Source organism: Panthera onca, chromosome A2 (genome assembly GCF_046562875.1).
Source record: "Panthera onca isolate mPanOnc1 chromosome A2, mPanOnc1 haplotype 2, whole genome shotgun sequence".
Classification (NCBI taxonomy): Eukaryota; Metazoa; Chordata; class Mammalia; order Carnivora; family Felidae; genus Panthera; species Panthera onca.
Window position 1 is genome coordinate 51527221 of NC_138340.1, and position 20958 is coordinate 51548178.

General features: G+C 38.4%; 1 protein-coding gene across 4 annotated transcripts in view; it reads left to right on the forward strand.

Moving 5' to 3' along the window:
- Positions 1-20958, forward strand: part of FANCD2 (FA complementation group D2) — a 62761-nt gene that overhangs the window by 12706 nt on the left and 29097 nt on the right. For 3 of the 4 annotated variants that reach the window (XM_060631741.3, XM_060631740.3, XM_060631743.3), the window contains exons 10-24: positions 4-91; positions 1238-1342; positions 1846-1946; positions 2351-2459; positions 2692-2727; positions 7445-7588; positions 9751-9885; positions 11927-12058; positions 13424-13534; positions 17072-17181; positions 18132-18192; positions 18851-18970; positions 19625-19698; positions 19996-20142; positions 20609-20709. In XM_060631741.3, the coding sequence (XP_060487724.1) occupies positions 4-91; positions 1238-1342; positions 1846-1946; positions 2351-2459; positions 2692-2727; positions 7445-7588; positions 9751-9885; positions 11927-12058; positions 13424-13534; positions 17072-17181; positions 18132-18192; positions 18851-18970; positions 19625-19698; positions 19996-20142; positions 20609-20709 (1574 nt within the window). The remainder of the gene's footprint in view (positions 1-3; positions 92-1237; positions 1343-1845; positions 1947-2350; positions 2460-2691; positions 2728-7444; positions 7589-9750; positions 9886-11926; positions 12059-13423; positions 13535-17071; positions 17182-18131; positions 18193-18850; positions 18971-19624; positions 19699-19995; positions 20143-20608; positions 20710-20958) is intronic. The other variant, XM_078442765.2, reaches the window with a different exon arrangement.

Below are 20958 nucleotides of genomic sequence, written 5' to 3' on the forward strand. Positions count from 1 at the left end.
CAGTGACCTTTTGATGGAGAATACTTCACTCACTGTTCCTATCTTGGATGTCCTTACCAGCCTCCGACTTGACCCAAAGCTCCTGTCTCAGGTAGGAAGGACTGTGCTGTACAGAAACATAGCCCACTTTCTTGCCTCCCAGAACCAGTGTCAGTCATTGCCTTGAAGCAGTCATACATGAAAATTTGATTTTGAAACAATATTGAATGATATTTCATCTTTTTTTTCTCTTTTTGATGAATTTCATTTGCCGTAGTAGGATGGATTCACTTTTCTGTTTTAAAGCAGTAAGTTTTAATGGATATCTTCTATTTTGCATAATATTTATGCACTGCTCTCCATAGGAATAACATTTTTACATGTCTTCCTCCAGCTAGTGGAAAATTTAGGCTCTAAATTGTAAGATAACACTTTTACATTTATCACCTGTTTTTTTTTAATAGTTATACTTTATTTTATTTATTCTTAATTTTTAAATATTTCTTTTTGAGAGAGAGACAGAGACAGAATGAGAGTGGGGAGGGGCTGAGGGAGTTGGAGACAAGGAATCCGAAGCAGCTTCAGGCTCCAAGCTGTCAGCATAGAACCTGACACAGGGCTTGAACCCACTAGCTGTGTGATCATGACCTGAGCCGAAGTTGGATGCTTAACCGACTGATCCACCCAGACACCTTTCTTTCTTTCTTTCTTTCTTTCTTTCTTTCTTTCTTTCTTTCTTTCTTTCTTTCTTTCTTTCCTTCTTCCTTCCTTCCATCCTTCCTTCCTTCCTTCTTTTTCTTCTTTTGTATATGAGCAGGGGAGGGGGTGGGGGAGAAAGAATCTTTTTTTTTTTTTAATGTTATTTTTTTTTTAATGTTTGTTTACTTTGAAAGAGAGAGAGCAGGGGAGGTGTGGGGGAGGGACAGGAGAGAATCCCAAGGAGGCTTCATGCTGTCAACACAGAGACCGTGCAGGACTGGATCTCATGAACCATGAGATCATGACCTGAGCTGAAATTGAGTCGGCTGCTTAACCACTGACCTACCCAGGTGCCCCTTATCAGCAGGTTTTGAGGAAGCTGTGGCATTAACAATGGAAAGCTTGCAATTTGCAAAAAATAAAAACATGAGGTGTTTTTCTTCCTAAATTACAAGTGAGAAAACTGAGAGAAGTAAGTTTTCTAATTTTACATAAAGGTCCGTTCTTTATTGAGGTATTAACAAAAAATATTTAAGGTTTTCTTGCTTTTTATGTGTAGGTCCGCCAGTTGGTGATGGGTAAGCTGTCATCTGTCTCATTGGATGATTTACCTGTGATAATCAAGTTCATTCTTCATTCTGTAACAGCCACAGATGCACTTGAGGTACGCTTTTATTTCTCAACAAACACCAACAGGGTGCTAGATCCTTTAGAGTACAGAGTATAGCAGTAATGCCCTTGTGAAACTCAGTAATAGGAAAGAGACTTATCTAGATTAAGATGCATCAAGATACATTATTTAAACTAATAGTTTTTAATTGCTCTTCTCTGTCCCCAAACTAATTGATAATGCTGATTAATCCAGATAATATTCAGGGGATAGAATGGAAATAGTCAGATTTATTGTTGCATATAAGTTGCTACAGGTTGTATTTGCTATTTCAGTATAATACCTAAAGGAATTCTGAATGGCATAGTTTTGAAGGGCATGACATACTATCCTTGCATTAGCTATTGTCATCAGCTCTCCTTTTCAAGATGTCTTGTCTAAGATTTAGTAATTTTTCTTAGTCTTTCAGGAGATTGTTAGGGTTCTATTGAAGGAATGGACCGTGCCTATCCACTATGAAAGGGCAGAACACATAGCTTAATAATTATTTTCTACAGGTAATTTCTGAGCTGCGGGAGAAGTTGGATCTGCAGCATTTTATTTTGCCATCATGGTTTCATGCCTCACAAAGCAAGTTGAAAAATAAAGGACGACAAAGGTATGTCATCATCACCTCCCACCCTTTTCCTCACACAGTCAAGGAAGGTTTTCTGACATTTATCCTGAAGCCAGGACAGTAGATCTGAATACTTGGAACTACAAATACTGGTAGTAATATTGTTGACATGTACTACCATACAGTGGTTCAAATCCTGTGTACATGGTACATGTAATGTGTGTGTACATGTATACATGTGTGGGTTGGGTGTATTATTCTAGCTTTTCAAATCAATCCTAGGTAGACTGCAGTACAAATTTATTAGACTGCAGTACAAGTTATTAGCCACAACATGAAGTTGTGGCTTGAAACAGGCAAATGGCTAGTAACAGGAACCCAGATCTTATATGTCTCTCTCTGGTAAGTGGAAGAATGATTTTTTTTCCCCCTTTTGCTACTTGTAGTTCTTCAGGAAATCAAGAAAACAGTGGTCAGGACTGTGTTACTCTCTTCTTTGATGTAATAAAGTCGGCTGTTAGATATGAGAAAATCATTTCGGAAGCCTGGATTAAGGTAAGTGAGATCTTGGTGACTTTGAACATTAAGGAGAAAGTAGGTGGCAATCAGTGACAGATATGTAAGTAAAGGTGGAAATAAAAGTGTTAAAAGTCAGTCAAGTAGACATGATAGAAGATGGTTGCCACATGGGCAGATTGGTTCTCCAATAAGAGAACAGGGCATGCTGAAGAAGGTGAAACGTGTTCTACTTATGTGTTAAATATTTCTGTGACCCTTATTTTTCTAGGCAATTGAAAGCACTGCCTCAGAGTCTGAACACAAGGTAACATTCACATACTATGACTTTCAAGTACTGCAGGCTTGAAATTAATTATCCTAGCTAGTTTTCTTCTTTCCTCTCCCTCTCTCCAGTCATCCCTTCTGTGCCTTCTGTAGCCGCTCTAATCAACATTAGCTGTCTGGGGAAGATAATCTGGGGGGATGATTTGCCACATGGTCTTTGCTGCTCATTTGGGCAATAAAATAAACCTAAACTATCCATAACGGAAAATGTTAACATTTCACACATACATGGCAATTTACAGTCCTAAGAAGCCAAGTCCCCATAGATGAAGTGAAGACAGGACTCACCTGGGGCATGAGTCAGGTCCCTGTATCTATCAGATTACTCTTCCTTCTACCAAATGGCATTGTCAAGATAATGGCATTCGTGTTTTACTTTCCTTTGCTCATGTCACCCTGACCAGAGTGAATCCATCCATTCCCTGTCAAGACAGGGGTACTGACTCTGTCTTAATTATGGATTTTTTTTCTTCTGTCAAGAAGCCAGGTGATTAAGTTTCTTATGCACTAATTGGTTCCCATTAAGGATTTTTCTTTTAGTTGGAATCTGGTTTTGTTAGATTATCTAATTGTTGACTTTTAAAAACCTTTATGATACCAAATGAAACAATGAAACAATATTTTTTTTGTGGAGGTGGGATCAAAATACCCCAACACAACTGTTTTTCTTTTATTTCTTTAAGGTTATCTTCTTTTTAAGTTTATTTAGTTTGAGGGTGGGAGGGGCAGAGAGAGAGGATGCCTAGCAGTCTCCACACTGTCAGCACAGAGCCCAACATGGAGCTCAAACCCACAAACTATGAGATCATGACCTGAGCTGAAGTCAGACACTTAACCAACTGAGCCACCAAGATGCCCCAACTGTTTTTATTTTTGCATAACCCTTGGCCACCTGCATACCTGTTTTTACAGATATATAATTATTATATAAATATAATTTTGTATTCTGATTTTCTCTTGACATTATGTCATAAACATTTTATATGCTTGTGCATTGTTTTTATGTCATTTTTAATAGCTGTATTCTAGTATAATGATTCTCAATTTTGGTGTCTAAGTGAATTGGGCTTTCAGTGAAGGGATGTTCCAAGTAATTTTTTTTTAATTAAAACACTTAACCTTTATTAAAATGTTATTTTTTGTGATATAATTGACATATTACATTAGTATTAGGTATACAATATAATGATTCAGCATTTGTATTTATTGCAAAATGCTCTCCACAGTCTCGTTAACATCTGTCACCACATGGTTACAAACTTTTTTCTTATGATGAGAGTACTTAAGATCAGTTCTCTTAGCAATATCTATGCAATATGGTATTATTAACTATCGTCATCATGCTATACATTACATCCCCATGACTTATTTATTTTATAACTGGAAATTTGTACCTTTTGATCCCCCTTACCCATTTTTGTTTAAAATTTTATTTTTAGGGGCACCTGGGGGGCTCAGTCAGTTAAGCATTCGACTCTTGATTTTGGCTCAGGTCGTGATCCTGGAGTCGTGAGATGCAGCCCTGCATTGGGCTGTCTGCTGAGTGTGGAGCCTGTTTGGGATTCTTTCTCTTCCTCTCTGTCCCTTCCATGCTCACTAGAGCATGCACACACTTTGGCACACAAGCTCACATGTTCTCTCAAATTAAATGAATAAACTTAAAAAAAAAGATTTTATTTTTAAGTAATCTCTATACCTGATGTGGGGCTCAAACTTATAGCCCAGAGATCAAGAGTTGCACTCTACAGACTGAGCCATTCTGTTGCCCTTTCCCTTCACCCATTTTGCCTCACCTTCTACTTCTGGCAACCACCAATCTGTTCTGTCAATGAACTTGGTTTTTTGTGTGTTTTGTTATTTATGAGATCATAAGGTATTTGTCTTGCTGTCTGACTTATTTCACTTGGCAGAATGCCCTCAAGATCTGTTCATATTGGGGCATCTGGGTGGCTCAGTCATTTAAGCGTCCACCTCTTGATCTTGGCTCTGGTCATGATCTCACTGTTGGTGAGTCTGAGCCCCGTGTCAGGCTACACACTGTCAGTGCAGAGCCTGCTTGGGATTCTTTCTCTCCCTCTCTCACTGTCCCTCCCCCGCTCAAAATAAATAAATCAACTTAAAAAAAATTCTGTCCATGTTGTTGTAAATGGCAAGATTTCATTCATTTTATGGCTGAATAGTATTCCAGTGTGTGTTTATGTGTGTACATATGTGTACATACCACATTTTGTTTTTCCACTCATCCATCAGTGGACACTTAGGTTGCTTCCATGTCTTGTGCAGGGATCATGGAGTGCAGATATCTTGTCGAATTAGTACTTTCGGTTTTTTGCTTTTTTTTTTTTTTTTTTATGTTTATTTATTTTGGAGAGAGAGAGGCAGAGTGTGAGCAGGGGAGGGGCAGAGAGAGAGAGGGAGACACAGAATCCAAAGCAGGCTCCAGGCTCTGAGTCCAACATGAGATTGAAAAATGAGATCATGAGCCCGACTCACGAACCATGACATCATGACCCGAACCAAAGTCAGATGCTTAACTGACTGAGCCACCCAGGCGCCCCTAGTACTTTTGGTTTTTTGAATAAATACCCAGAAGTAGAATTTCTGGATTGTATACTTCTATTTTTTAATTTTTTAAGGAACCTCCATACTTTTTCCACAACGGCTGTTGTGGAAAAACTCACATTCCACCAGCAGTACACAAAGGTTCTCTTTCTCTGCATCCTTGCCAACATTTGTTATCTCTTGTCTTTTTAGTGATAGCCATTCTGATAGGTGTGAGATGATACTTCATTGTGGTTTTGATTTGCATTTGCCTGATGACTAGTGATGTTGAGCATCTTTTCTTGTGTCTGTTGGCCATTAGTATGTCTTGAAAAAATGTCTGTCCACATCCTCAGTACATCTTTTGATTGATCTTTTGCTCTTGAGTTGTAGGAGATTTTTTTTGACCTGCTTGACTTTTGTAACCATTTTTTTTTTTTTTTTTTTTTTTTTAAGTAATCTCTACATCCAATGTGAGGCTTGAACTCACAACCCCAAGACCTTGAGTTACTTACTTTTCTAAATTTTGGCTGAAATCAGGGCTGGGGTTATCAGGCAGTTTTTGTAGTACAGAAAGAGCAGTTTGGCGTCCCATAAGCAGTTTTTTAAAACCCTGAGCATAAGAGGACCAGAAGAATGCTAATAAAGACATAATTAGGCATCTTGTGAACCATCACTATTTGGCCATTCAGTGTTGTGACCCTTGGGTGATTATTCCTGTTGAAATAAAAACCTTTCGAATTGGAATTTTATAAGCTAGGAATGGTGTTTCTAGGTGAATTTTCAGGATATTAGAGGGGCCACGTGCCTCTTTAACCCTTTTTTTTTTTTTTTTTTTTTTTTTAACAAAGTTAATTCAAGCTAATTGGGGGAAAAAAACTGGGGAGAATCTAAAAATGTTAAAAATAAAGTTTCCATGGGACACCTGGCTGGCTCAGTTGGTTAAGTGTCCGACTCAATTTCAGGTATGGTCACGATCTCATGGTTTGTGAGTTCAAGCCCCTGGTCAGGCTATGTGCTAACAGCGTGGATCCTACTTAGTATTCACTCTCTCCCTACCCCTTACCCCTGCTTGTTTGCATGCTCATTCTCTTTCTGAAAAAAATAAGTAAATAAAGTTTCTCTTTACTGTCTGTTCATTCTTCTTGTATAATTACTCTTACAGATTATTTCCTATTTATATACAAGGTGTATTTGTGTGTGAGTGCAGGTGTGACTTTGAACCTCACGTTGGGCTCTGTGCTGACAGCTCGGATCCTGGAGCCATCTTCAGATTCTGTGTCTCTGTCTCTCTCTGCCCCTCCCCAACTCACATTCTGTCTCTCTCAAAAATAAATAAATATTTAAAAAGTTAAAAAAAAAAGAAAAATCCTTTTATGGTTATTGTCTTGCAGGTTGCTTTTTTTTAAACTTTACAATGTCATGAATATCTGTCAAAAAATATAGTATACCTTGTTCTTCTTAATGGCTGCATAATATTCTGACTTTAATTTTTTAAACTTAAGAATTAAAATAAATTTTTTTTAATGTTTATTTTTGAGAGAGAGAGAGAGAGAGAGAGAGAGACAGAGACAGAGCATGAGTTGGGGAGGGGCCGAGAGAGAGAGGGATACACAGAATTTGAAGCAAGCAAGCTCCAGGCTCTGAGCTGTCAGCACAGAGCCCGATGCAGGGCTCAAACCCACATACCATGAGATTATGACCTGCGCCGAAGTTGGATGCTTAACCAGCTGAACCACCCATGTGCCCCAAGAATTTAAATTTAAGAAAAGAATTTAATTTTTTTCATATTTACAGGCATTTACAGTCTCTCCAAATTTTGAGAAAGTATTTTTCTAATAAATATATACCGAGGTTGGCTAGTGATTGTTCCTTAATGTGAGGATATTCAAGGTTATTTCTGTAATAATATCACTTCAACTTACATTCCAATGATTTCATAAAAGATACCAGTGGTTAATAATTGTGGCAGTTATTTCTCTGAAAAATATTTGTGGGTTTTGTGAGGAAAAGAAATGTAGATACTCCTATGGAGTATGTTGAACAAATGAGTATCACCCATTTTCTGTTTTCATGGGGAAAAGTTGAGAGCTACTATTTTATGGAAATAGATGTACTGATACATTAAACCATTTCTCTTTTGTCATTGACAATAGATTTTCGACATAGCAATACTTTTCATCATCTATAGCACCAATACTCAGGTAAAGAAGTATGTCGAGAGGGTGCTAAGAAATAAGATTCGATCAGGCTGCTTTGAAGAACAGCTGCTACAGAGTACATTCTGTATTCATTACGTGGTAAGTATCAGAGAATCAGACATTAGTCTGAAAGTTACAGAGCAATCATATTTAACCTTTCCTTTCCAGTGTGGGAATCCTGACAATACCACCTTTCCTGGATCTTCATCTTGGATAGCTCAATATATTGCAAAACATAGTAGGGTTGTTACTTACCTTGATTGAGACAATATGATGTTAATAAAACCAACCTAAGACTGGTGTCCCATCTTTTTAGGAAAAATGTCACAAAACTGGTTCATGTTGAACTTCTTAAACTCAAGCTCCAAATTCTGTTTTATAGGAAATGTTTTAGTTCAAGTCTTCTTTTTTTTTTTTTTTAATGCTTATTTATTTTTGAGAGAGAGAGAGAAACAGAGTATGAGTGGAGAAGGGTAGAGAGAGAGGAAGACATAGAATCCGAAGCAGGCGCCAGGCTCTGAGCTGTTAGCACAGAGCCTGACGTGGGGCTCAACTCTCAAACAATGTGATCATGACCTGAGCTGAAGTTGGAAGCTTAACTGACTGAGCCACCCAGGCTCTCCTTAGTTCAAGTCTTCTAATTACATACTTCTATAACTTGATTTTTAACCTGCAATGGAAGGCTTTACAGCTCCTATATAAAAATTTCATCTTGTTTCAGCCCATTGTTCAAGTGGATTGAGACTTTTGAATCTTAACTTTGCATTAAACATTTTAATTATCTAGCTCTTTGTGATCTGTAGCTTTGACAAACTTGCCTTCTGTATCCTGTTCTAAGCAGTTTTTAAATGTTTATATATTTTTGGGGAGAGAGCAAGGTAGAGAGAGAATCCCAAGCAGGCTCTACTCTGTCAGCGAAGAGCCTAGTCTGGGGCTTGAACTCACGAACTGTGAGATCATGACCTGAGCCGAAGTCAAGAGTCAGAGGCTTAACCAACTGAGCCACCCAGGCACCCCATAAGCAGTTTTTAAAAACCCTGAGTATAACAGGACCAAAGGAATGCTAATAGAGACATAATTATGCATCTCTTAAACCATCACTATTTGGCCATTCAGTAAAGTGACCCTTGGGTGATTATTCCTGTTGAAATAAAAACCTTTTGAATTGGAAATTCAAACTAGGAATGGTGTTTCTAGGTGAATTTTCAGGATATAAACAGTGTATACCTTTTTAGGAAACTGGGTACCCAGTGGTTTATGGCTTAGGAACTAATGAGAATATGCAGTTGAGTTTTAAAATTGTGTATTTAGGGGGCACTTGGGTGGCTCAGTCAGTTAAGTGGCTGACTTCGGCTCAGGTCATGATCTCGCTGTCTGTGAGTTTGAGCCCCGTGTCGGGCTCTGTGCTGACAGCTCAGAGCCTGGAGCCTGTTTGAGATTCTGTGTCTCCTTCTCTCTGACCCTCCCCCATTCATGCTATGTCTCTCTCTGTCTCAAAAATAAATAAACATTAAAAAAAAAAAAAAAGATTGTATATTTAAGACTGGATTTAGTGTTTGTGTTATCTTACAGTCCTTTCTGTGCTTATTTCTGGCAACGATACGTGTTTTGGGCTATGGTTTTCTAAAAGGCAGAAACCATAAGTAATTTTTTATTGCATTTTCTTCAGCAAAGTATTACACCCAATTCAGTGCTTAATTTAAGATTTTTTTTTTTTTTTTTTTTTTGGTATTGTGATGGTATCAGTAAAGAAGCTAGACCTAAACTGGTTATATTTACTTTGGGTCCATTAATGTTCATTTTCTGCCTTATTGGTGAGACATGATCAGTTCTCTTTTTGATCTTCTTTAAAAGAAATTGGTTTAGTTAATTAGTGTTGAACCTTATATTTTGATTTCAAATCATAACCGTGGCAGAACAGGCCTAGGGAGGCAGTATGATTGAGTGAGGAAATTGGGATTTAGAATATCTGGATTCTAGTCCCAAATTGGGCAGATAGGAACAATGCTGTTAGGCTTATAATTTAACTTCTTTGAGCTTCCAGGTTAATTCTTATCCATATGGCAAATCCCACCAATCCTGAGAGAAGACTCAATGATGAAGGATAATTTTGAGTAAAACAAAGGTTAAGTTTCCTTAAGTTAAAGTGAGAGTTGGTCAGGAGAACTCTGACATCCTATAAGGGTTGGCACCTCTTGGTTCTGTGTTAACTAAATTCCTCCCACAGCTTCTTTTTTTCTCTCTCCTCTTTTCCCCTTAAGGTCCTTAAGGATATTTGTCCATCCATTCTGTCGCTGGCTCAGAGTTTCGTGCACTCCCTAGACCAGAGTATCATTTTGTTTGGCAGTCTCCTCTACAAATATGCATTTAATTTTTTTGACACTTACTGCCAGCAGGTATGTTGAAATATTTATCTTGGAAAGGAGGGAACGGAACAGGAAGAAATGCAGTTCCAAGTGACTTGCATGTGATATGTTTCTTTCTTTCTTTTTTGTTTTTTTTAATGTTTATTTTTGAGAGAGAGAGAGAGAGAGATAGAGCATGAGCAGGGGAGGGGCAGAGCGAGTGGGAGACACAGAATCCAAAGCAGGCTTCAGGCTCTGAGCTGTCAGCACAGAGCCCAACATGGAGCTCGAACTCGGGAACTGCGAGATCATGATCTGAGCCGAAGTCAGACGCTCAACTGACTGAGCCACCCAGCCGCCCCTCGTGTTTATTTCTTGCTGGTTGGAAGGCACTGATGTAGAAAGAATTCTGAACTGGGAGTTGGGAAAACTAAGTTGTAGTCTACTTTCAATAAAATGAAGAGACTGGACTAGAAGATCTAACTCTGCGTTTTGAGCTCTAAAATTCTCTGAGTTAAAATGAACATCCCATCTAGTCTATTTCTGAGTAAACCTTGGCTGAAAGGGCTGGGGTTATCAGGCAGTTTTTTTGTTTTTTTTTTTTTAATTTTTTTTTTTTTTTAACGTTTATTTATTTTTGAGACAGAGAGAGACAGAGCATGAACGGGGGAGAGGTAGAGAGGGAGACACAGAATCGGAAGCAGGCTCCAGGCTCTGAGCTATCGGCCCAGAGCCCGACGCGGGGCTCGAACTCATGGACTGTGAGATCATGACCTGAGCTGAAGTCAGACGCTTAACCGACTGAGCCACCCAGGCGCCCCTCAGGCAGTTTTTATAGTACAGAAAGACCAGTTTTAAAACCTAGCTGCAAATAATCAGCTGCCAGTTGATCCTGAAGTTGTTCTCTAGAAAAAACTGTGATGAAAAACAAATGAAGGAGAAATAACTGAGGACATAATCCTATTCCTACGAACATGAGACACAAAATTTAATAGCACATGTCTAGAGAGGGAAGACTGTACTTGTGGAAAGTTGGAAAGTGATTATGAAAACAAATAACAGAGTGTCTTAATGTGCATTTTTTGTACTTGCTATATACTTAACTGTTAACAATGTTATAACATTTGAATTGAACTTGTAAAAACAAAGAATTTTGAGAATCTTAAAGCAGAGCAGTAGATTCAGCTGGCATGAGCTAGCTACTGCAGTTGAGAAAACTGTATGCCTCTGTGGAGCAGTAGTATAAAGGAAAGGGAGAATGGCATGTAAGGTATTTTCTTTGGAACCATCTTAATGTCTTAGAGATACTGTCATGATCCATGGGTGCTTGAAACATACAAGTCTAACCTAGAATAATCTTAAGATCCTTTAGCTCTTTGAATTCCATTTTTTTTTAAGATTTTTTTTTTAGTTTTTAAAATTTTTTAAGGTTTATTCTTAAGAAAGAGAGGGCAAGACAGAGAGTGAGCAGGGGAGGGGCAGAGAGAGACGGAGACACAGAATCCGAAGCAGGCTCCAGGCTCTGAGTTGTTAGCACAGAGTCTGATATGGGGCTTGAACTCATGAGCTGTGAGATCATGACCTGAGCCGAAGTTGGACACTTAATGACTGAGCCCCCCAGGCGCCCATAATATTTTATTTTTAAGTAATCTCTATACTTGACATGGATTTTGAACCCACAACTACAAGATCAAAAGTCACACGCTCCTCCAACTGAGCCAGTCAGGTGCCCTAAGTTCCATCTTTTTAATACATTTTAATAGATACAACCATAGCTTAAAGTGTAGTATTTAACCAGTATGAGAAAAGAAAGGGAAAGACTTCCAGGGAACAAAATCAGGAGGGCTTAGATGATGCTCACTGATAAATTTTGAGAAATAAGTCAAGAGTAGATGGTACTATAGTTAGATTGGCATAATCCTAAACCTCTGAATCCAACATGAATGAAAATTACATTATAGAATTAGACAACAGGATAGGGTAGGTTGGGATTTTCACCAAGTGGAGATTGGAATGATATCAGGCATCAACCTGAGTCATAATGGTTTCAGTCATATTTTTATCCACACTGTTTCTTGACTCTACTCTGTAGGAAGTGGTTGGTGCCCTAGTGACCCATATCTGCAGTGGGAATGAAGCTGAAGTGGATACTGCTTTGGATGTCCTCCTAGAGTTGGTAGTTCTAAACCTATCTGCTATGAGGCTGAATGCCATCTTTGTGAAGGTATCTAGTCCCTCTGGTGACATATATTGAGTCGTTTTTCTTTCTTGCATGTATCTGAGAGTTATCTGGAATCCATTAGTAACAATTTAATTTGTATTCTAGCTATTAAGTTCTGTGATTGGTAGGAGGGGATGGGAAAGAGATGAGGTGATGGGCAAATAATAGAAAGAAATGACTCATTTATGTATGTATTAATGCATTCAGCAAATACTTCTTTATGCCTGTGTGCAGGCTTTATTCTGGGTGCTCTGTATATAAAACTTAGTTCTTGACTTTGGTGATAGTAGAACTATGTCCATAAGCAAGTCACTGTAAATACAACATGAGAGATCTCTAGAAAGATGAAGTGCTACAGATATACTTGGCAAGAAAATTAACTTGGCCTGGGAAACTGGGTATTTCTTCAACAAATAGATTTCAGTGATTCTTGAAGGTTGGGAATGATTTGATAGGAGAAAGTAAAGGAAGTGCATGTAGGCAGAGGACAGTTCAAACAGAAGCAAACTGGCACCCAGGTCTTTGGTATACATGAAGGATGACAAGTAGACTAACATGGTTGGCAAATGGGATAAATGGTGAGGGGTGTTGGGAGGTGAGGCTGGGAAGACACAGGATAGGGCCAGATTATGAAGAGTCTCAAATACCACACTGAAGTGTTTCAGCTTTTTTTTTTTTTTTTAAGTTTATTTTTGAGAGCAAAAGAGAGCATGAGTCGGGTAGGGGCAGAGAGAGAAGGAGAGAGAATTCCAAGCAAGCTCTCCGCTATCAGTGCAGGGCCTGACATGGGGCTTGAGCTCAAGAACTGTGAGATCATGACCTGAGCTGAGATCAAGAGTTGGATGCCTGACTGACTGAGCCACCCAGGTGCCCCTAAAGAGTTTCAACCTTATTTTATAGACCATAGAGAGCTATTACAGGCTTTTAACAAGGAGTTGACATAATTGCGTCTGGGCTTTGAAAGGTAACTATGTAGGCCTTGTTATCCCCATATTAGGGATGATAAAACTGAAGTTTTGCCCAAGGTCGAAAAGTAATTAGTTTCCTTGTGACTCCTTCTACATCTGTAGAGAATGAATAAGTAATTCATGGAGTGAAAGCTGATAAGGAATAGGGTCAGAGATATAACTTGTGGCAGAGTATTGTTTTCACTGAGAAGAAGGGAAGGGTGGAGAAAGTAGGGAGAACTAGGAGGTATGTTAGGATGACTAACCCTTTGGGCTCTGAGCAGCTTGATAGAACTTGAGCTTTTGTGGAATGGATGCCTGGCTATTTGTGTATACTTCTTATAAGGATTTTAATTTTTTTATTTAAAGGAAGAAAATATTAGTTGCTGGCCTTATTGTTGGCATTTTTTTTTTCTCACAGGGCATTTTAGATTATCTGGATAATATGTCCCCTCGGCAGATACGAAAACTCTTCTATATTCTGAGCACACTGGCATTTAGCCAACAGCATGAAGCCAGCAGTCACATCCAGGTAACATGCAGTGTATTGAGAAACCTTTAAGCCTTTAAACTTATTGAATTGAAATTCACTGACCAAAATCACTCCAGCCTGTGTACTAATAGAAATCAAGTACACAGCCATAGTTTGAGCACTTACTCATTCTTTTCTTACCACAAACATTATGTGCCTACTGTGTACTAAGCACTGAAATGGTAAGTATATTAGAATTTCTACCCTTAAGTAGCTCGGTCTATTAGGGTCTGTAATCAGCTGACCGTGGAACTAACAAAAGCCATTCAGGTTCTGTACTGAGTGCTGTGGGGACACAGAATTACCTTGTTTCCTAGGGAGCATCTGCTTCTAACGTGAACGTCACCTAGGCTTGCTTTCATTTGTGGACACCATTTACTGAGAAAGTCAGGCAAAGGGACTAAAACTAGAGGTTAGGTTGCAGTCATAGCTCATAGCTCTTTTGTACCGTTAGTGCCACCCCGTGGCAATATCCATACTGGACTGTGACTTTGAACAACCAACACTTTTTGTTAATTAAAAAAAAAAAAGGCTAGGTAATATACATACATAAATTCAAAAGGTATAGAAAGTGGTGAAAAATAAGTCTCCTTTCCTCTCAGTCCTCTAAGCATTTGGTTCTCTAAAGGCAATTGCTGTTATTAGTTTATAGCTTTCTGAGATGTCCGAGCATTTACAAATGTGTATTTACCTATATTCCACTTTTTACCCTTTTGTTCTGCATCTTACTGTTTTCATTTAGCTGTATATTTTGGAGATGGCTTCACATGAGTAATGTAGAGCTACATCATTATTTTATTTTTTAATGGTGGTTAAAACATGCATAGCAAATTTTACTATTTTAACCATTTTTAAGCGTACAATTCAGTGGCATTAAGTTCATTAAGAATGTTGTGCAACTGTCACCACTGTCTCTATCCAGAACTTTTTGTCATCCCAAACAGAAACCCTACCCATTAAGCAGTAACTCCTCATTTTCTTTCCTCCAGCCCCTCATTACCTCTAATCTACTTCCTGTCTCTGAATTTGCCTGTTCTGGGTACCTAATTGAAATAGTCATATCATATTTCTCCTTTTATTTCACTTAGCATAATCTGTTCAAGGTTCGCCCATGGTGTAATATATATCAAACTTCATTCCTTTTCATGGCTAAATAGTATTCCATTGTATATATGTAGAACATTTAGTTTGTGCATTTATTTCTTGATGGACACTAGCCTTTTTTCACCTTTTGGCTATTGTGAATAATTCAGCAATGAATATTGGTATAAAAATATCTTTTTGAGTCCCTATTTTAAATTCTTTGGGGTATATACCTAGGAGTGGAGTTGATGAGTCATATATTCATTCTGTGTTCAGCATTTGGAGGAACTACCAAACCATTTTCTACAAAAGCTGTACCATTTTTCATTCCCGTGAACAATTGGGGATTCCATGGTTTTATATCCTCACCAACACTTATTTTCCATTTTTTAAAAATTTTTATTTTTGAGAGAGACCACACATGCGAGGGGTTGGTGAGGGGCAGAGAGAGAAGGAGACAGAATCCAAAGCAGGCTCTGCGCTATTAGCGCAAAGCCTGATGTGAGACTCAAACCCAGGAACTACAAGATCGTGACCTGAGCCAAAGTCAGACACTCAGCCTGCTGAGCCACCCAGGCACCCCACTTATTTTCCATTTTGTAATAATAACCATCCTACTGGGTGTGAAATGGTATCTCAGATGGTTGATATGGTATGACAAATGTTTGTCTTGATTTGCATTTCCTTAATGACTGATAATTTTGAACATCTTTTTTTTTTTAAATGTTTATTTTGAGAAAGAGTGCAAGTGGGGGAGGGGCAGAGAGCAAGAGAGAATCCCAAGCAGGCTCCACGCTTAACATGGAGCCTGATGCAGGACTCAATCCCATAACTCTGGGATCATGACCTGAGCTGAAATCAAGAGTCAGACACTGAACTAACTGGACTGCCTTGGCACCCCTAAATGGTCTGTCTTTTGTTGTTGACGCATAGGAATTCTGTATGTTTCCTGGGTATTGTCCTTTATCAGATACATGATTTTCAAATATTTTTTCCCATTCTGTGGATTATTTTTTTACTCTTGATAGTGTCCTTTGATGGAGTTTTGATGAAGTCCCAATTTATGTGTTTTTTTCTTTTTGCCTGTGCTTTTGGTGTCATACTTAGGAAAAACTGTTCCCAAATTCAAGGTCATAAAGATTTTCCCCTGTGTTTTCTTTTTCTTTCCTTTTTTTTTCCCCCTCTGTGTTTTTTTGCTGAGAGTCTTATAGTTTTAGCTCTTAAATTTATATTGTTGATTCGCTTTTAGTTAATTTTTGTATGTCGTGTAAGGAAAGGTTCAGTTTTGTTTTTTGTGTTTGTGGGTATCCAGTTTTTTCAGCGCCTGTTCTGTGTGTGTGTGTATGTGTGTGTTTTAACACCTTTTATTGAAAAGACTGTCCTTTCCCTTTGAATAGTCTTAGCACCTTTGCAGAAAATCAGTTGACCATATATGACCAAATAAGGTTTATTTCTGGACCCTGTTCTATCCATTAGTGTGTATGGGCTTCCTGTGCAAGTAGCACACTATTTTGATTACTGTAGCATTGTAGTAATTTTGAAATTGAAAGATTGTATGTGTAATTTCAAAATTGAAAATTTATTTTCTTTGGGGTGCCTAGGTGGCTTAGGTCATGATCTCACAGTTCATGAGTTTGAACTTCATGTCAGGCTCTGCGCTGACAACTCAGAGCCTAGAGCCTGCTTTAGATTCTGTGTCTCCCTCTCTTTGCCCCTCCCTTGCTTGTGCTTGCTCTCTCTCTATCTCCCTCTCTCACACTCAAAAATATTAAAAAAAGAAAAATTTTTTTTGTTTTCAAAACTGAAATTTGACAGAACAAATTTGTTCTTTTTCAAGATTGTTTTGGTTATTTGGGGTCCCTTAAAGTTCTATATGAATCTTAGCATGGGTTTTTCTATATCTGCAAAAAATTCTATTGGGATTTTAATAAGGATTACAATGAATGTGCATGTCACTGTGAGTACTGTCATTATCTTAGCAATATTAAGTCTTCAATTCATGCACATGGGATATCTTTCCATTTATTTAGGTCTTCTTTAATATCTTTCATTGTTGTTTTGTAGTTTTTAATGTACAAGTCTTTTGCCTCCTTGGTTAAATTACTCCTAAGTATTTTTTTTCTATTTCATTATTTTAGCTGAGCAGACAACAACATTACAATAATATACATATCCTTATCAAGCAACTATCACAACATTAATAATAGCTATAATGTTTGAACATCTGCCTTGTTTTTGACATTGTTCTAGGACAGTTTTGTAATTTGTCTCTCATAAAATCTTCCCCATTTTATAGATGGAAAAAAATTGAGACTCAGATGCAGTGACTTGCCAAGAGCCACACAGTAAATGATAGAACCCTTGCTATTTTAGCTATTTTGGCTCCAATATCCGCAGGCTCTTTTGCTGTACTATTCTAGCATTTTCATCTTTCTTTATCATATCTCTTTGCAGGATGATATGCACCTGGTGATACGAAAGCAGCTCTCTAGCACCATAGTCAGATACAAACTCATTGGTATTATTGGTGCTGTCACCATGGCTGGCATCATGGCAGCAGACAGGTATGCATGGAAATTCTGACTTCTGTGGCTCAAGGTCAGTTAATTAAGTTGCCACCTTACAAATAAAGTGTACGTGTGTAGGCAAAAGTGTTTACAAAAGTAAATATTAAAACCGTAATAAGAGAAGTAAGCAAGTATTTATTGCAACTTTTCTATTTTCCCTTCTAATCTTGGCTCTATATACTAATATAATTTTTTACAGAATGTGATTATAGTTATTACAATCTGATGGTTAAAAACTAGGGATTACCAAGAAATAAAGTTCTAGAAATATTTCTACAAAAGGGGAACCCTGAGTCTCCTGGGATGCATTTTTCTGCATTTACGCCTCCTAGGCACTAGACATTATAGGTTTCTCCATTGCTGTGTTTTTCTGTCTGGGACATCGTGTTTGATGCATATAAGGTCTTTCTATAGATTTTTTTTTTCCTCTCTTGTACTTTGATGCCACAATTGTAGCACCTAAAGGAGCATCTGTATTGGGTCTTGATAAGATGTTGCCATTGCAAAATGACTTTGGAATTCCGTTTATGCTTCTTAGAGATAATTTGTTAAGGAATTCCTGGGACCTCAGGAGACATCCTTAGAATCAGCATTAGTAATTCATGGAGGCTACATAGTGTACTGATTAAGAGTTCATTCATTGGAGCCATACTGCTTGAGAGCACCAAATGCTTAGAATAATGCCCAGTGCTCACTCTTATGATTATTACTAATTTAATGTGCCATTAAAAAAAAATTAAGATAGCCATTATCTGCTCTAATCCACATTTTGTATATAAATAGTTCTGTGTCTTCATGTACTTTTATCTCCACTCACATTCCAGGGATGGCAGGACTCAGAAACTTATTGCCAGTACTTAAAAAAACAAAAAAAGCAAAAACAAAAAAACTTATTGCCAGTTCTTACAAAATATTACAGAAGTGAACCTAAAATTCCTTGTTTTTAGAACTAGATCTTCAAGTTTGACCCAAGGGAGAACAGACGTGAGCAATGAACAGTACACGCAGGTGAGTTCTTGTAATGTATTTGGATATGTATATGGGTAACTGAGGAGTTGCTTCTGGTCACTGGCAGTTTACCAAAAAGACTTCTTTTTTTTTCCCTCCCCAAATCTGTTTTCTTGAATTCATAGCTTTTGTGATTTGTACCACTACTGTGGCACCTAGAATCTACTGGTGTGGATTACATTTATTTCTGTATCTAATCTCCTTAATTAAATTGTAAATTCCTAGAGTGCGAGAACAGTGAGCCGTGTTTGCAGAATAGGAGATTGACTGGAGCATAGGGACAAGTAAGTGTAAAATTGGAGAGTTGGAGATAAAGCTAGTCCAGAGATAGAAAACAGAGGGCCTGGAATGTGAATCAAGGCATTTTGATGTAATTTTTTACACAGAGGTATTCTTTAAAGGTTTCTTAGCACGGACATGGCATAATCAAAGCTTTGCTTTAGAAAAATTAATCTGGCTGTGGGTGTCTGATGGATTGGAAAAGAGATGAGTTTAGAAACAGATGGGCTGGTCAGGAAGGTCAGGAAAACCTCAGGCGAGAGGAAGTAAGAGCTTTGCCAGTGATACTGGAAGGAAAAACTACTGTTTGGGGTGAACAGTGTTTAGGAAGTGTTGGCAGCCCAGTTGCTGAACCATTCTTTCTCTTTGGCTGCTCCAGGTGACCTCGTTGCTGCAGTTGGTTCATTCCTGCAGTAAGCAGTCTCCCCAGGCGTCCGCACTGTATTATGATGAATTTGCTACTCTGATCCAAAGAGGAAATCTGGCTCCAAAAGCCTTGGTAAGGCCAAGTATCTTTTAAAGTAGTGAAGCATGAGGGCTGCTTTACTCCGTATTCTTTCTTCAAGCCCTTCTGTCTGTTGCAGTGCAAAAATAGATCATCCTGGGGTGCCTGCGTGGCTCAGTCGGTTAAGCGTCTGACTTCAGGTCAGGTCATGATCTCGCAGTTTGTGGGTTCAAGCTCCACATCAGGCTTTCTGCTGTCAGCATGGAGCCTGCTTCAGATCCTCTGTCCCTCTCTCTCTCTGCCTCTTACCCTACTCACGCATACACGTGTGCTCTCTCAAAAATAAATAAACTTAAAAAAAAAAATTGGTCATCCTGAGAGCTTTCCCATATTCTAGTTGGGAAAGCCCTTCCCTAGGCCTCACCTCTAAGGCCTCCTTTACATAGTAACAATAATAATAGCAATGATGAGGTTGGTGATAATATTGTTGATAATGTTGATAGCCTCCATGTTTTCTGTGCCAGGCACCATGTTAAGCATTTTTCATGTATTATATGTTTTCCATTTCTAATAATGGGGTACATATTATTGCTATTTCCTCCTTAGAAATGACGAAACTAAAGCTTAGAAAGAGTAATAGTTTTTCTAGGGATCTACAGCAAGTACCCCCTGGGCTGTATGCCTTTTTTGTTTGTTTGCTTCCTGAAGGAATGGGTTGGGCAGACCATCTTTAATGATTTCCAAGATGCCTTTGTGGTGGACTTCTGTGCTTTTCCAGAAGGGTAAGTACTGTTTACCCACTAACTTGATTGTACTGGTGAAGAAATTATGTCGATGGATGGTACAGACTTGAGAATGCTCTTGACCTCAGCCAAGTCTGGCTCCATCCCATAGTTTCTTTCCTCCCAGCCCCAACACTCCAGCTCCAGAGTTGCTCAAAGCTTCCCCACTTGTTCTTTTTGTTTCTCACTTCTCCTCAGAGAAGTTCTCTTCCTAAGAGAGAAGATTGGTTTGTTTTAGTAGTTTCCCCCGTAGATTTGTATACCCTTGGGGCATCAAATTCTGGGTTCTCTTTACAGTGACTCTCCATTTCCTGTGAAAGCTCTCTATGGACTAGAAGAATACAGTAGTCGTGATGGGATCGCCATCAACCTCCTGCCACTGTTGTACTCTCAGGACTTTGCAAAAGATGGGGGTAGAATGACTTCACAGGAATCGGACCAAAAGTCAGTGTACTTTTTCTTTAACTTCTGTTACTGTAGTGAATGTTCACGGGATATTCCACACTTGTTGCAATCTTTTGGGAACTTGATGGAAAAGGGTTTCTCCTAAAACAGGTTGTTTTTTCTTAGTCCCTGTGGTTGGGGTCTGCATTGCGTAATGACAGCCAACAGGTACTCTGTGAGGCTATTTTCATTTGTTTCTTTCTCCCTCCCATGAACATACTTGTTTTCCTCCCTCCTTCCATTTTATCTCTGCTTCTCCTGACTCATGGACATTCACTCTATTCAGCCTCTGTCTCCCTCCAGTTTAGTTCATTATTTATTTACTGAGCACCCATTAAGCTCCTTGTCATATGTTCTAAAAAGTAGACATTTATTTTGGGCAAAACGCTTTAAAGGTGGGGTTCTTTATAAACATGGATTAATATGCCTATAAAATATTGTTTAGAAATGGATTTTTCCTTCCCAGATTGGTGTCTCCATTGTGCCTGGCTCCCTATTTCCGGTTACTGAGGCTTTGTGTGGAGAAACAACATAATGGAAGCTTGGAGGAGATTGATGGTTTATTAGGTATAGGATGAAGTTATCAGATCCTTTCTTCTTTGTAACCTTTCTCTGGTAATCTTAGGGAGGGAGCAAACCAGTACATGGTGTGTAGGGGAAGGAATTTTTGAACTTCACAGAGTAAAATAGCACTAATAATGAAACTGCAAAGATGATATATAAAGATTCCCATCATATTGACAGATGAATCATCATCATAGTTCCTTGTTGCTTTCTGGTCCTTGCATCTAATTTTGTAAAAACTTCTTCATGATA